Here is a 16823-nt window from a genome sequence, read left to right as displayed (position 1 = left end):
TCTCCATCACTCAAACAGGACATTATTGTATTAGAGAGGGTACAGAGAAGGGCAACTAAGCTGGTAAAAGGTATTGAAAATCTTAGCTATGAGGAAAGACTGGCCAAATTGGGGATGTTCACGCTGGAGAAGAGGCGCTTAAGGGGTGATATGATGACTATGTATAAATATATAAGGGATCATATAACAATCTCTCTAATGCTTTATTTACCAGTAGGTCTTTCCAGCTGACACGAGGTCACCCATTCCGATTAGAAGAAAAGAGGTTCTGCCTAAATATTCGGAAGGGGTTTTTTACAGTGAGAGCTGTGAAGATGTGGAATTCTCTCCCTGAATCAGTTGTACAGGCTGATACATTAGATAGATTTAAGAAGGGGTTGGATGGCTTTTTAGCAAGTAAGGGAATACAGGGTTATGGGAAATAGCTCATAGTCCAAGTTGATCCAGGGACTAGTCCGATTGCCATTTTGGAGTCAGGAAGTAATTTTTCCCCCTCTAAGGCAAATTGGAGAGGTTTCAGATGGGTTTTTTTGCCTTCCTCTGGATCAACTGGCAGATAGTTAGTTAATAAACAAAAAAAAAAAAAAAAAAGGTTGAACTCGATGGACATGTCTTTTTTCAACCTTACTTACTATGTTACTATGTATATATGTATGTGTGTGTATATATATATATATATATATATATATATATATATATATATATATATATATATATATATATATATACACATATATATGTGTGTGTGTGTATATATCTATGTATGTATGTGTATATATATATATATATATATATATATATAGATATATATAGATATATATATTATATATATATATATATATATGTGTGTGTATTTTAGAACACCAAGAGGTCTAAACACAAGACATAATCCATGTATCTTTATTAATACTATAGACAGGAGCAGGAAAAAGGAGCCCTAAAAAATCTCAACTCAGAATTATTATATACCATATGCATAATAAGATTAATACTATTCACACCATTATTTAATTAACAGTATGGCTATAACATGCCTCTAGTATATTGTCCTTACCTATAGTTATACTTTCACACATTTATGCAGTTACCAGAAGAAATCCAATACAATATTTGAAAAAAACTACTCAAGTAATTAACAGTGTAATAGTAAAAAAATAATTTGATTTTTAAAAAAAAAAAAAAAAAAGCATGCAAATTATTAGGGTTCTGAGTATTCTCCATAGGCATACCACTCAGTGTAGAGGAAATTGGCTCCTTTTGGAGTGCTTTAATGGTTTTAACCAACACGATTTTTGGATTTTAGATGTACAAATAGATTTTTTACAATACAGTAATTTTACGAAGAACTTTTAGTGGCCGCTGTTGTACGTCCTATTTAAGGAAATGACATGATTGTACGTGTAAGCCTATGATTAAGGGAGTTACTCCCGAAACGCGTCAGGTGATTGTTGGTCAGTGACATGTTGGAATAAGCCACCTCTTTTATTAACCGTTGTGACGCTTTTTCCAATTTCTTTGAATCTCCTTGAAAAAGGCCCCATATATGGAGTGTGGGTCTTTTCAACAATTTCATATGTAATTCTTTTGACCCTGCCCCCGATTCTAATCTAGTCCGGATTAGAGTGCGACTGCTAAGAATTGATATATGTATGTGTATATATATATATATATATATATATATATATATATATATATATATATATATATATATATATATATATATATATACATATATACATATATATGTATATGTATGTATATGTATATATGGTGGCTGTTACGAATTCCATTTTGTTCAGTCTTTTTATTAAAATGGAAGATCACAGACTGCCCAGCTGTAACCATCACAGCTGTAACCCACATATTCCAGTGACCGCAGTAGCAGTGCCCATCCCTGGCATCATTTGCAGGGAGAACTACAAAGTGCCGGCTGGCTACCATCTAGACTCCTGTTATGTGAAGTTGCCATGCTTCAATAAAGAGCTAATTCCCTAAAAGGAGGTGTGTGTGTCCTACCCTATGCCCACGTCCTCTCACATCTTTGTGCTGTTACAGGTACTAATGTTATGCTCTCCCATTATGACGTCACAGTTTGATTTTGGCGCCACTAGGGGGTGTTTGTAGCTTTGGCACTTTCTGAGAACGGCTTAAGTTGTAAGCCGAAATGTTACGAAGCATTAAGAAGGGGTTGGATGACTTTTTAGCAAGTAAGGGAATATAGTAGCTCATAGTACAAGTTGATCCAGGGACTAGTCCGGAAGAAACTTTTTCCCCCTCTAAAGCAAATTGGAGAGGCTTCAGAAGGGGGTTTTTGCATTCCTCTTGATCAACTGGGAGTTAGGCAGGTTAAAAAAAAAAAGTTTAACTTGATAGACGTGTGTCTTTTTTTCAACCTAACTTACTATGTTACGTTGAAATAAACGGATTTTTTCCTTCACTATAGAAGACCTGTGAGTGTGTTTTTTTGCTGTTTGAACCACATTGTTTTTGTACCACAATGAATTTTAAATGAAACAACTTGGATGCAGTTGAATTGCAGACTTTTTAACTTTAATCCCGTGGATTGATCAAAAATATTGCATAAAAATGTGAGTAACTAAAGCCTTTTTTTAACACAATCACTTCATTTGAGGCGCTCAAAATTAATTGGAAAGTAACTCAAAGGCTATTTCATGGGTAGGTGCGGTCAATTCCTTTATCAATTAACCTTTTGCCTGCCAAGCACGTACGCTGTACGTTCTGGCAGGCAAGGGCTTTAACTGCCAAGAACGTACCTAGTACATTCTGGCAGAAATCAGTGCTGATCTCTGCATCAGTGGCTTTAGCCGCCTCTGCAGAGACTTAGCAGTGCTGACAGCCCCCTGGGCAACAAGGCGGGGGGGCTGTCATGTCGGTCCTGCAGCAGGATTGTCGCAGGGCCAACCTAAAATCGCAGCAAGAAGCAATTTACCAGCTCCTCCGTCTTCTCTCTGCTTCTCTGGCGACGCCCACGCACTTCTAGGCTGCAGTGACTCATCAGCACACACGCTGCTGAAACTTTCTAGAGCATCAGACTATACCTCCTGCTCCAGCAACGGTACACAATCATTTTATTAAAGATTTTTTTTTTTACATTTTTTTTTTTGTAAAGTTATGTACACTTATTTGAACTTATTTCACACTTATATATACACTGTCACGCAATTTTTAGAAGTGTATACACATGTATACACAAAAAACTCACAAAGAGGGCTTTTTTTTTTTTTACTTTTTCATTTTACTAATTTGTGTTTTTTTACCCCTAAAAACCATTTGTTTTGGCAGCATGACTATTGGGTAATCGATTTTGGCCACTAATTATGCTGTTGGATCAGTCATTTTGTTATTTCATTGATTTACACAATTTTTGTGGTTTTATTGCAATTTTATCCCTGCATTATTTTTCCTTATGTATCTTTAGTATAGTTTTGCTGTTTGGTGCTTTGGTATAGAAAGATATATTTTACTTTGTTTGATCCGTCAGAATATGTACTTTCCAAAAATATATGCTGTTCTGGGGGCCTTTTTACAGTTTGGGGGTCTTACAACATATAACGCACAGTCGGGGTACTGTTTCCAGCAGTTTAGGTGGCTAGTGTGAAAATTCATATGCATGTTTTTCATTTGGGGTCCGTACACACCACATACTTTGGTAAATCTATGCATATTGGGCATCAAGCTATTCATTAGACCGCTGACGTCCATATTTAGGTTGATTTTTCTTTGTACGTAAAACCTTGTGTGCGAAAAATGCGGCAAACTGCAACATTTTTAGGCAATTTTCAGAAATGTTGTAAAAATCTCTAAGTTTAGAAAAGCTTTGCAGTTTGGTAGTTTGGTGTAGAAAGACGTCTTTATCTTTGTTGGATTCGTCAGAATGTGTACTTTCCAAAAACATATGGTTTTGGGGGGTCTTTGCTGTTAGGAGGGTCTTGAGGCACATAATATGAAGTCAATGGTCTATGTTCACAGAAGGCGAATCGGCAGCGGAGAAAACTCATATGCACTATTTTTATTTGGGGTCCGCACATGCCAGCTGCCTTGGTATATCTATGCAAATTGTTCAGTAGTCCCTTGGCATCAATATTTGTTGTTTTACAATTGTATGCAAGAAATTGGGTGAGATAAATGCGGCCAATTGCAATATTTTTAGACGATTTTCAAAAATGTAAATGCGACTTAGTACTTTGGAATACAAGGACATGCATACCCAATTTGGGTTTGCGGGAATGTGTACTTACTTTTTTCTACCTTTGGCCCCCCCCCCCAAAACGATGTAAATGTGTTGATTTTGCAGTACCCAAAATGACAGACCATATGGGGGTCTTCTTTTGGGGCCCCTATATGCCAGATGCTTAGGTACACCTATACATATTGGGCATCAAACTGTTCAGAGGACCCTAAACTTTCATATTTGGGGTGATTTCTCTTGATACCTAAAAGTATGTGGGTAATACGATGCCGCAGGGTAGAAATTTTGAGGTCATTTTTGGAAATGTCACCAAAATCACATTTAGGAATGATTTGCGGCTTGGTACTTTGTAGTACAAAGACATGCATACCCAATTTAGATTCGTGGGAATGTGTACTTTCCAAAAATATATGGCTTTCTGGGGTGAACTTACTTTTTTCTACCTTTGCTGCCCCCAAAACTAGGTAAATGTGTTGATTTTGCAGTACCTGAAATGACAGACCATATGGGGGGGGGTCTTAATTTTAGGGCCCCTATATGCCACATGCTTAGGTACACTATACATATTGGGCATCAAACTGTTCAGAGGACCCTAGGCTTTCATATTTGGGGTGATTTCTCTTGATACCTAAAAGTATGTGGGAAATACGATGCTGCAGGGTAGAAATTTTGAGGTGATTTTTGGAAATGTCACCAAAATCACCAAATTTAGGAATGGTTTGTGGCTTTGTACTTTGGACCCAATTTAGATTCGTGGGAATGTGTATTTTCTGAAAATATATGGTTTTCTGGGGTGAACTTACTTTTTTCTACTTTTGACCCCACCAAAACGATGTAATTGTGTTGATTTTGCTGTACCTGAAATGACAGACCATATGGGGGTCTTCCTTTTGGGGCCCCTGTATGCCACATGCTTGAGTACACCTATACATATTGGGCATCAAACTATTCAGAGGACTCTAGGCTTTAATATTTGGGGTAATTTCTCTTGATACCTAAAAGTATGCGATGCTGCAGGGTAGAAATTTTGAGGTGATTTTTGGAAATGTCGCCAAAAAAAACCAAATTTAGGAATGGTTTACGGCTTGGTACTTTGCAGTACAAAGACATGCATACCCAATTTAGATTCGTGGGAATGTGTACTTTCCGAAAATATATGGTTTTCTGGGGTGAACTTACCGTATATACTCGAGTATAAGCCGAGTTTTTCAGCATCCCAAATGTGCTGACAAAGTCTACCTCGGCTTATACTCGGGTCAGCGGGCAGTAGCTGAGATTGCAGTCACTTTTAATCATTCCTATACCAACAGTTCACTTGGGGAGAGACTGCAATATCACACAGCGCCCTCTGTTGGTTATTTGAAAGAATAACAGTGCGCCCTCTGTTGGTTATATGAAAGAATAACAGTGACTGCAATATCACACAGCGCTATCTGTTGGTTATATGAAAGAATAACAGTGACTGCAATAGCACACAGCACCCTCTGTTGGTTATATGAAAGAATAACAGTGCGCCCTCTGTTGGTTATATGAAAGAATAACAGTGACTTCAATATCACACAGCACCCTCTGTTGGGTTATATGAAAGAATAACAGTGCGCCCTCTGTTGGTTATATGAAATAACAGTGACTGCAAAATCACACAGCGCCATCTGTTGGTTATATCAAAGAATAACAGTGACTGCAAAATCACACAGCGCCATCTGTTGGTTATATGAAAGAATAACAGTGACTGCAATAACACACAGCGCCCTCTGTTGGTTATATCAAAGAATAACAGTGATGGCAATATTACACAGCCCCCTCTGCACATGGTAGTGGGACAGTGGGACAATACACACAGTAATCCGTTTGGCAATTCTCTGTCACCATCAACTTTGCAAAGAAGTCCGGTTGATCGATGGGGGGGGTCGCTTTGGCGGAATGTGCGTTTCTTGGAGACAGGGCTGTAGTTGTGTCTAGGCTTATACTAGAGTCAATAAGTTTTCCCAGTTTTCGTAGGTAAAATTAGGTACCTCGGCTTATACTCGAGTATATACGGTACTTTTTTCTACTTTTACCCCCCCCCCCCCAAAACGATGCAAATGTGTTGATTTTGCAGTATCTGGAATTACAGAACTGATGGCTAAAATGAGGTGTCTACATTTTAGGGCCCCTATATGCCACATGCTTGGGTACACCTATATATATATATTGGGCATCAAACTGTTCAGTGGACCACAGGCTTTCATATTTGGGGTGTTTTACATTTATACCTAATGATTTGTGGGAGATATGATTTTGTATGGTCATTTTTCAAAAAATTCACCAATTTCTATAAAACATTATAACTTTAGGAAACGATTGCAGTACAACGATATGTTAACCCATTTTTGATTCACCAGAATCTGTTCTTTCTAATAATGGGTAGTTTTCTAGGGTAAACCTACTGTTAGTGGAATGTTTGGCCTTAAAATCAGAAGTATGCCGTTTGGGGAGCGGTGCTTTGGAAATTTGGTAGTGTACTGCTTGTAGATTTTGATCTATATAAGTGAGAAATCTCCAGAAAACTATATTTGGTATTGTCGCGTTCAGGAGACATAGACCTTTCCAAATCGGCTGTGTTCTCATACATAAAGTAAATGATGTTTCTGATATATGTGATTGTTCTTTGTGAAACATGATTTTTTTCATTTTATTGGACACTTAGAAGCCTATATTGTTTTACAGAAGTAGAATTACACCAAAATTCTTCTATATTTTGAAAGTTCAGGTTGTCCTGAAAAAAAAACAATATATTGTTTTGCTGGGTAAACTAAAAGACCTCCCCAAGAAAGGCCCTTAAAGTGAAAGAGTGCAAAATATCTAAAAACTGCTTGGCAGTAGATGTTCGCATCTAGGACAAAACCGGTGGCAGGGAAAGGGTTAAGCAGATAAAAGCCCTGGAGTTGATTTGAGGGGGTTGCTTGTATGTGGAAGATTTTGCTGTGAACAGAAAACATGCGGTCAAAGGAGCTCTCAATGCAGGTGAAACAAGCCATCCATAAGCTGCAAAAACATAAAAAAAAGGCATCTGAGAAGATTGCTAGAATATTTGGAGTGGCAAATTCTACAGTTTGAAACATCCTGAGAAAGATAAAAAGCACTGGTGAACTCGGCAACGTGAAAAGACCTGGACGTGGTGGATGATCGCAGAATCATTTCCATGGTGAAGAGAAATCCCTTCACAACAGCCAAACAAGTGAACAGGAGGTAGGTGTATCGATATCCAAGTCTACCATAAAGAGAAGACTGCATGAAAGTAAATAGAGGGTGCACTGCAAGGTGCAAGCCACTCATAAGCATCAAGACTAGAAAGGCTAGATTTGACTTTGCTAAAAAAATCTAAAACACCCAGCACAGTTCTGGAAAAACATTTGGACAGATGAAACCAAGATCAACATCTATCAGAATGATGGCATGCAAAAAGAATGGAGAAGGCGTGGAAAGCTTTTCGAAGGGTTAATAAAGGATAAGATACTGGACTTCATAGCAAATCATAATACTATGAGTTTGTGCCAGCATGGTTTTATGCATAATAGATCTTGCCAGACTAACTTAATTTCTTTTTATGAGAATGTAAGTAGAGACCTCGATTCTGGGATGGCAGTGGATGTGCTTTACTTAGACTTTGCTAAACCATTTGATACAGTGCCACACAAAAGGTTACTGGTTAAATTAAGGAATGTTGGCCTGGAACATAGTATTTGTACCTGGATAGAGAACTGTCTAAAAGATAGACTACAAAGAGTGGTGGTAAATGGAACATTTTCTAATTGGACCAGTGTTGTTAGTGGAGTACCGCAGGGCTCTGTACTAGGTCCCTTGCTTTTCAACTTGTTTATTAATGACCTGGAGGTGGGCATTGAAAGTACTGTTTCTATTTTTGCAGATGATACTAAATTGTGCAGAACTATAGGTTCCATGCAGGATGCTGCCGCTTTGCAAAGTGGTTTGTCTAAACTGGAAAACTGGGCAGCAAACTGGAAAATGAGGTTCAATGTTGATAAATGCAAGGTTATGCACTTTGGCAAAAATAATATAAATGCAAGTTATACACTAAATGGCAGTGTGTTGGGAGTTTCCTTAAATGAGAAGGATCTAGGGGTCTTTGTAGATAACACGTTGTCTAATTCTGGGCAGTGTCATTCTGTGGCTACTAAAGCAAATAAAGTTCTGTCTTGCATAAAAAAGGGCATTAACTCAAGGGATGAAAACATAATTATGCCTCTTTATAGGTCCCTGATAAGGCCTCATCTGGAGTATGCAGTTCAGTTTTGGACTCCAGTCCTTAAGAGGGATATAAATGAGCTGGAGAGAGTGCAGAGACGTGCAACTAAATTGGTTAGAGGGACGGAAGACTTAAATTATGAGGGTAGACTGTCAAGGTTGGGGTTGTTTTCTCTGGAAAAAAGGCGCTTGCGAGGGGACATGATTACACTTTACAAGTACATTAGAGGACATTATAGACAAATGGCAGGGGACCTTTTTACCCATAAAGAGGATCACCGTACCAGAGGACACCCCTTTAGACTAGAAGAAAAGAACTTTCATTTGAAGCAACGTAGAGGGTTCTTCACAGTCAGGACAGTGAGGTTGTGGAATGCACTGCCGGGTGATGTTGTGATGGCTGATTCAGTTAATGCCTTTAAGAATGGCTTGGATGATTTTTTGGACAGACATAATATCAAAGGCTATTGTGATACTAAACTCTATAGTTAGTATAGGTATGGGTATACAGAATTTTAATTAAAAGTAGGGAGGGGTGTGTGTATGGATGCTGGGTTTTCATTTGGAGGGGTTGAACTTGATGGACTTTGTCTTTTTTTAACCCAATTTAACTATGTAACTAACTATGCAACTATGTAACAGCTCATGATCCAAAGCATACCACATCATCTATAAAACATGGCGGAGGCAGTGTGATGGCTTGGGCGTGCATGGCTGCGAGTGGCACTGGCACACTAGTGTTTATCGATGATGTGACACAGGACAGAAGCAGCTGAATTAATTCTGAGGTGTTCAGAGACACTGGCTGCTCAAATCCAGCTAAATGCAGTCAAATTGATTGGGAGGCATTTCATAATACAGATGGACAATGACTAAAACACACAGCCAAAGCAGCCCAGAATTTCATTAAAGCAAAGAAGTGGAATATTCTTGAATAGCCAAGTCAGTCACCTGATCTGAACCCAATTGAGCATGCATTTCACTTAACCTTCGGACTGAAAGGCCCACAAACAAACCACAACTGAAAGCCGCTGTAGTATTGGCCTGGCAGAGCATTAAATAGGAGGAAACCCAGAATCTGGTGATGTCCATGAGTTCAAGATTTCAGTCTGTCGTTACCAGCAAAGGGTTTTCAACCAAGTATTCGAAGTTAACATTTTATTTTATTTTTATTTGTCCAATTACTTTCAAGCCCCTGATATGAAGTGATTGTGTTAAAAAAACAACTTAGTTCCTCACATTTTATGCAGTCTTTTTGTTCAACCCACTGAATTAAAGCTGAAAAGTCTGCAGTTCAACTGCATCCGAGTTGTTTCATTTAAAAGTCATTGCGGTAATGTACACAACCAAAATTAGTAAAAAGCTGTCTCTGCCCAAATATTTATGGACCTAACTGTATACTCCATGAAAGCGTCCGCACTCTGCTTCCTTGTGCACGGTTAATGAATGTATGTATAGTTCTTTATAGATAGATATATATATTTCAAAACTTTGAGCCCTTCTCCCTTTCTTCATTAGGCATTTGCTCAAAATGTTCTCTCTAAAGCGGATGTGATCCAAGCAACAGGTGATGCAGTTTGTATATTCCGAGAGCTCCAGTGTCTTACCCCACGTGGACGTTATGATATACGTATATATCCTACGTTTCTTCACTTGCATGGAAAAACTTTTGACTACAAAATTCCATACACTACCGTTTTGCGCCTTTTCTTGCTGCCGCACAAGGACCAGAGACAGATGTTCTTTGTAGTAAGTTTTTTTTTTTTTATTCTTTATACTCATTCTAACCACAGATTAACAGTAACTATAATTAATCATGTTTACTTTTGTTTTACCACTGTTTAATACTGTTTTTTTTTTTTGCATATCTTGATCATCATTTATATAACAAAAAATGGGGTGGGGAAGAACACAACACAGTGCACTTTTTTCTGGAGCACCCAGTATCTGTAACACTAAGAGAAACAGATTTGTACACAAATGTTGCACCCTAGACATTAATTTTGTAAACTAACATCTGTATTTTGATAGCAGAGTACTTGTGTTATATTCTTACATAAAGATGCATACACATTGCATTAATTCTTTTACACCTTTCACTAGCAGCTATATTACACATTACATGGGGAGGCACATTTATCATGGGTCGAATTTTCGAATTCATTTAAAATTCGATTTGGGGAGATTTATTTTAAAAAAAATAGAATTTGTAAAAGTCAGATGAACTTAAATGACCTGAAAACTCGAATCAAAAATTTGAATCGAGTTTGGATAATTCCCTAGTAGAATTTCACAGTTTTGACCATAAAAAAAATTAGAATTTTCAATTCGACCCTTTAATAAATCTGCCCCTTAAAGTGTGCGTGTCAGTGCTTGTGCACACACACGTTTGTTTTACTTTTTTTGCTTATTAGCAACTTGAACAATTTAAACTTTGGTGTGTTAAAGTAGTTAATTGAGGAACCTTAGTCAAAAAAGGTTCACATCTCTCCCAGTTTCCATCCTCGGGAAACATCCTCTCCCACAGGTATTCTCTGTGCTATCAAGAAATTAACAATTTTTAAAACCATTCTATCAATATATTAAAGTCTCTAATATAACTAATGTTATACTGTTATTAAAATGTCTGTTTTTGCATAATGTTCCAATGCTGAGGTGTTTCTCTCTTCTTCTGGCCAGCTAAAGGTGATTTCTCATGATTGTCAGGTGTGTTGCAGTTAGAAAATAAGTACTTGGTTAAAAAATGTCCTTTTCTGTATGGCCTTACCTGATGGTGCAAGACAACTTGAGGTTAAAATACTCCTCACTGCAGACCGACCAAACCAAAAATGTATTCCAATCTCCTCTTCCTTTTGTCTTCACCTCTTCTGTCAGTTTTTCATATATATATATTCAGTCATATGAAAACGTTTGGGAACCCCTCTCAGCCTGCATAATAATTTACTTTCAACAAAAAAAGATAACAGTGGTATGTCTCATTTCCCAAGCAGATCTGATTACTGGGGTGTTTTCTGACCAAAGATTTTTAGTGAAATGTGGATATCCTTGTAATTTTGCTGATTTGAATGCATGTAACTGCTCAATACGATTACTGGCAGCACCAAATTGGTTGGAATAGCTCGTTAAGCCTTGAACTTCATAGGCAGGTGTGTCCAATCATGAGAAAAGGTATTTAAGATGGCCAATTGCAAGTTGTGCTTCTGTTTGACTCTCCTCTGAAGAATAACGGCATGGGATCCTCAAAGCAACTCTCAAAAGATCTGAAAACAAAGAATGTTCAGTGTCATGGTTTAGGGGAAGGCTACAAAAAGCTATCTCAGAGGTTTAAACTTTCAGTTTCAACTGTAAGGAATGTAATCAGGAAATGGAAGGCCACAGGCACAGTTGCTGTAAAGCCCAGGTCTGGTAGGCCAAGATAAATACAGGAGTGGCATATGTGGAGGATCTTGAGAATGGTTACAGACAACCCAAAGATCATCTCCAAAGACCTGCAAGAACATCTTGCTGCAGGTAGTGTATCTGTACATCATTCTACATTTCAGCGCAATTTGCACAAAGAACATCTGTATCTCCACAAACAGTCACTTGTTGCATGCAAAAGCTTATTTAGACAAGCCACAATCATTTTGCAACAAAGTGCTTTGAACTGAAGAGACAAAAATTGTTATTTGTTAATAACAAAAAGCGATTTGCACGGTGGAAGAAGCACACTGCATTCCAAGAAAAACATATGCTATCTAATGTCAAATTTGGTGGAGGTTCTATCATACTGTTGGGCTGTGTGGTTAGTTCAGAGACTGGGGCCCTTGTTAAAGTCAAAGGTCGTATGAATTCAACCCAATATCAACAAATTCTTCAGGATAATGTTCAAACATCAGTTAAAGTTACACAGGGATTGAATATTCCAACAAGACAATGACCTTAACACACTTCGAAATCTATAAAGGCATTTATGCAGAGGGAGAAGTACAATATTCTGTAATGGCCGTCAATTCCCCTGAAAATAATTGAAAATTTATGGGGTTTTGAAGCAGGCTGTTCATGCTCGGCCGCCATTAATTTTTTTTTTTTTTTTTGTAATTCAAAATTTTTATTCATTTTCAAATAGACAGAGAAAAGAATATTGTCAACATATGGAGCAAAGGATGAACTTGCTAGGTATAGTATACAAAACAGTAGTCTGTTTTTAAAGGGGACATATAGCATACATTTTCACAATGCATCAAACCATTTCAAATAATGTAAAATAGAAGAAAGTGTTTTTATTTTAATACCTTTTTCATCAAAAAACGTCTATTACCTTGAAAACTGTTCTCAGCCTTCCCCCGTTGCAACTTCCTGTCTCAGACTCTTCAGTATCTGAGCTGCAGCCGACAGCTCTTTCTGTATGAGCTATAGAGCAGCAGCCAATGAGGGAGGAGTGGGCGTGTCTGTGATGTCTCTCTCAGTCCTTCCCTGCAGACTTCTGTTAACACTTACTGCTGGTTTTCCCTTCCCTGAATTGCTCCTTTCTCTCCTTCTCTGTCCTATTTATTTAACCCCCTCTCTGCCCTCTGTTTTCCTCCCCCTCCCTTCACTGCTTGTCCTTTGCCTGCAATAATTGTGGAAAAGAGAGAAAAGTAAACTTCTGTATAAATAATACATAATCTGCTGCTAAATGTATTTTATTCTTTTCTGGGGATAATGTGTATGAGCAGTTAGTGTACCATAGTCATTTTCTACCCAGTATTATGTTGCACACAAACAGCAATCAACGTCTTTTGGGTTTTCCTTTGTAACTCCCTGCATCTGTTATTATATGTTATACAATTCTATCAGCTGCATTTATTGCCTTGCAACTCCCTGCGCCTCCCTATAAATTGTTCCATAACAGCTGCATTTCCCCTTGCAACTCCCTGCACCTGATCATAAATTATCCAAGAACAGCTGCATTTATTCCCTTGCAACTCCCTACACCTCCCTATAAATTGTTCCATAACAGCTGCATTTCCCCTTGCAACTCCCTGCACCTGATCATAAATTATCCAAGAACAGCTGCATTTATTCCCTTGCAACTCCCTGCACCTCCCTAGAAATTGTTCCATAACAGCTGCATTTCCCCTTGCAACTCCCTGTACCTGATCATAAATTATCCAAGAACAGCTGCATTTATTCCCTTGCAACTCCCTGTGCCTCCCTATAAATTGTTCCATAACAGCTGCATTTCCCCTTGCAACTCCTTGCACCTCCCTAGAAATTGTTCCATAACAGCTGCATTTCCCCTTGCAACTCCCTGCACCTGATCATAAATTATCCAAGAACAGCTGCATTTATTCCCTTGCAACTCCCTGTGCCTCCCTATAAATTGTTCCATAACAGCTGCATTTCCCCTCGCAACTCCTTGCACCTGATCATAAATTATCCAAGAACAGCTGCATTTATTCCCTTGCAACTCCCTGCACCTCCCTAGAAATTGTTCCTTAACAGCTGCATTTCCCCTGCAACTCCCTGCACCTGATCATAAATTATCCAAGAACAGCTGCATTTACTCCCTTGCAACTCCCTGTGCCTCCCTATAAATTGTTCCATAACAGCTGCATTTCCCCTTGCAACTCCTTGCACCTGATCATAAATTATCCAAGAACAGCTGCATTTATTCCCTTGCAACTCCCTGCACCTCCCTAGAAATTGTTCCATAACAGCTGCATTTCCCCTTGCAACTCCCTGCACCTGATCATAAATTATCCAAGAACAGCTGCATTTATTCCCTTGCAACTCCCTGCACCTCCCTATAAATTGTTCCATAACAGCTACATTTCCCCTTGCAACTCCTTGCACCTCCCTATAAATTCTTCCATAACAGCTGCATTTCCCCTTGCAACTCCCTGCACCTCCCTATAAATTGTTCCACAACCGCTGCATTTCCCATTGCAACTCACTGAACCTGATCAAAAATTGTTCCACAACAGCTGGATTTCCCCTTGCAACTCCCAGCACCTAATTATAAATTGTCCCAGAACAGCTGCATTTTACCTTGCAACTCCCTGCACCTGATCATAAACTGTTCCACAACAGCTGTATTTCCCCTTACAACTCCCTGCACCTGATCATAAACTGCTCCACAACAGCTGCATTTCTCCTTGCAACTCCCTGCACCTCATTATAAATTGTTCCACAACAGCTGCACTTCCCCTTGCAACTCCCTGCATCTGATTATAAACTGGTCTACAACAGCTGCATTTTACCCTGCAACTCCCTGCACCTGACTATAATTTATTCCACAACAGCTGCATTTCCCCTTGCAACTCCCTGCACCTGATTATAAATTATCTGAGAACAGCTGCATTTTATTTTCCAACTCCCTGTACCTGGTCATAAATTGTTCCAGAACAGCTGCATTTCCCCTTGCAACTCCCTGCAACTGGTCATAAACTGTTCCACAACAGCTGCATTCCCCTTGCAACTCCCTGCACCTAGTCATAAACTGTTCCACAACAGCTGCATTCCCCTTGCAACTCCCTGCACCTGGTCACAAATTGTTCCAGAACAGCTGCTTTTTACCTTGCAACTCCCTGCACCTGATCATAAATTGTTCCAGAATAGCTGCATTTTACCTTGCAACTCCTTGCACCTGATTATAAATTGTTCCAGAACAGCTGCATTTCCCCTTGCAACTCCCTGCACCCGGTCATAAACTGTTCCACAACAGCTGTATTCCCCTTGCAACTCCCTGCACCTGGTCATAAATTGTTCCAGAACAGCTGCATTTTACCTTGCAACTCACTGCACCTGGTCATAAATTGTTCTAGAACAGCTGCATTTACTCCCTTGCAACTCCCTGCACCTCCCTAGAAATTGTTCCATAACAGCTGCATTTTACCTTGCAACTCACTGCACCTGGTCATAAATTGTTCTAGAACAGCTGCATTTACTCCCTTGCAACTCCCTGCACCTGATCATATATCAATTTGAAGGAAAACAAACTTAGAGCTGCTATTATGGAATATCATAGCAGTAAATACTAATGTACACTGTATAAGTTTTATAATGTAATAGAGGCAAGGAGTTGCACAGTGTATAACAATATATTATGGACTATAGATTATGTCCAGGTACATGTGTGACTGATGCCTATTTGCTGTGGAACACAGGACAATACTGTTGTACTTAGAATAAAATAAAATACTACTATTACATTACTATTACAGTTTGTATTAACCTTCGCATCTTTTGATTTATGTTGAGCATGTAAGATATATAGTTATAAGTGAATGATCAGGCAGCAGCTTAAGACAATTATGTGCAGGCTGGGACACAGGACAGAGGGTGGGAGAGGAGGGGTTTGGCTGCTACAGCTCAGTGCTGTGACCACTTCCTGTGAAAGAATGAACAGACACTCCCACTCTTCATTTCAGCCTAGACACCGAGAAGAGAGGTTCTCTCTGCAGCTCTGATGTAATGTCAGTTCTAGGAGGTAAAATGCTTTCAAAAGTTTTTCTTTCTGCATCATTTCATGTTTTGAGGAAGGATGTGTAATATATGTGAATATGAAGGTTATATGAAATGTCCCCTTTAACATCAATCAGTATCAAATCATATTATTCATACTTTGCTATCTATGATGGAGTGAAACTCCTTTTGTCCCAATATTCTTGATTCAGCATATTTTGCGTATTAGTCATTATGGGGGGGTTTAAATAAAAGAGAGAAGAAAGGATCAGGTAAAGAAAAGAGAAAAAGGGAAAGAAAGAGATATAGTTATCAGGTTCTAACTAAGTAAAAGATTGTAACATCTCATGCTCAACAAATGGTACCTCTAGCCTGCAAATCATCCAGGTGCTGGACCCACGGATACCACTCCAGCTCCCCCTCGTAGCTTCTGTCATGAAGTCTGTTCCTTATGGATTCCATTGCTCTGATCCAGTTTACCTTCGATATCAATGCTTGTCGCCTTGGGATATTTGTTTTTTTTCCAATTTGCTGCTAATAGAGACCTTGCTGCTGTAAGAATGTGAGTGTTTAATTTGCGAGATTGTGAAGAGTGTATATCTTTATTCCTCTTAATCTTTGTGGTGTTGCTTGTATAGAGCAATGCAAAACCTCATAGAGCAGAGTCGCTACCATTTTCCAGAATGTTTGAGCTATTGTACAAGTCCACCAGGTGTGCAAGAAAGATCCCCTGTCTCCACATCCTCTAAAGCAGTTTGAATGATCCGGATTACCAATAAATTTACTAATGCGTGATGGGGTATAGTACCAGCGATATATGATTTTATAAGCTCTTTCACTAGAGACTGCACATATAGCTGTGTCCTAAATTGCTGTCCAAGTCTCTTCAGAAATTGTGAGATCTAAGTCCTCCTCCCACTTTGTCATATAAGGCTGA

General features: G+C 38.8%; 1 protein-coding gene across 1 annotated transcript in view; it reads left to right on the top strand.

Moving 5' to 3' along the window:
* The window catches only part of ssrp1.S (structure specific recognition protein 1 S homeolog), a gene marked incomplete at its 5' end in the record, with an annotated part of 147136 nt that overhangs the window by 70983 nt on the left and 59330 nt on the right, over positions 1 to 16823 (top strand). Inside the window, 1 exon segment of the mRNA NM_001090695.2 lies at positions 9977 to 10207. Coding sequence (NP_001084164.1) covers positions 9977 to 10207 — 231 coding nt within the window.

The sequence above is a fragment of the Xenopus laevis genome, chromosome 7S (genome assembly GCF_017654675.1).
Source record: "Xenopus laevis strain J_2021 chromosome 7S, Xenopus_laevis_v10.1, whole genome shotgun sequence".
NCBI lineage: Eukaryota > Metazoa > Chordata > Amphibia > Anura > Pipidae > Xenopus > Xenopus laevis.
This window is presented reverse-complemented; position numbering and strand designations above follow the sequence as displayed.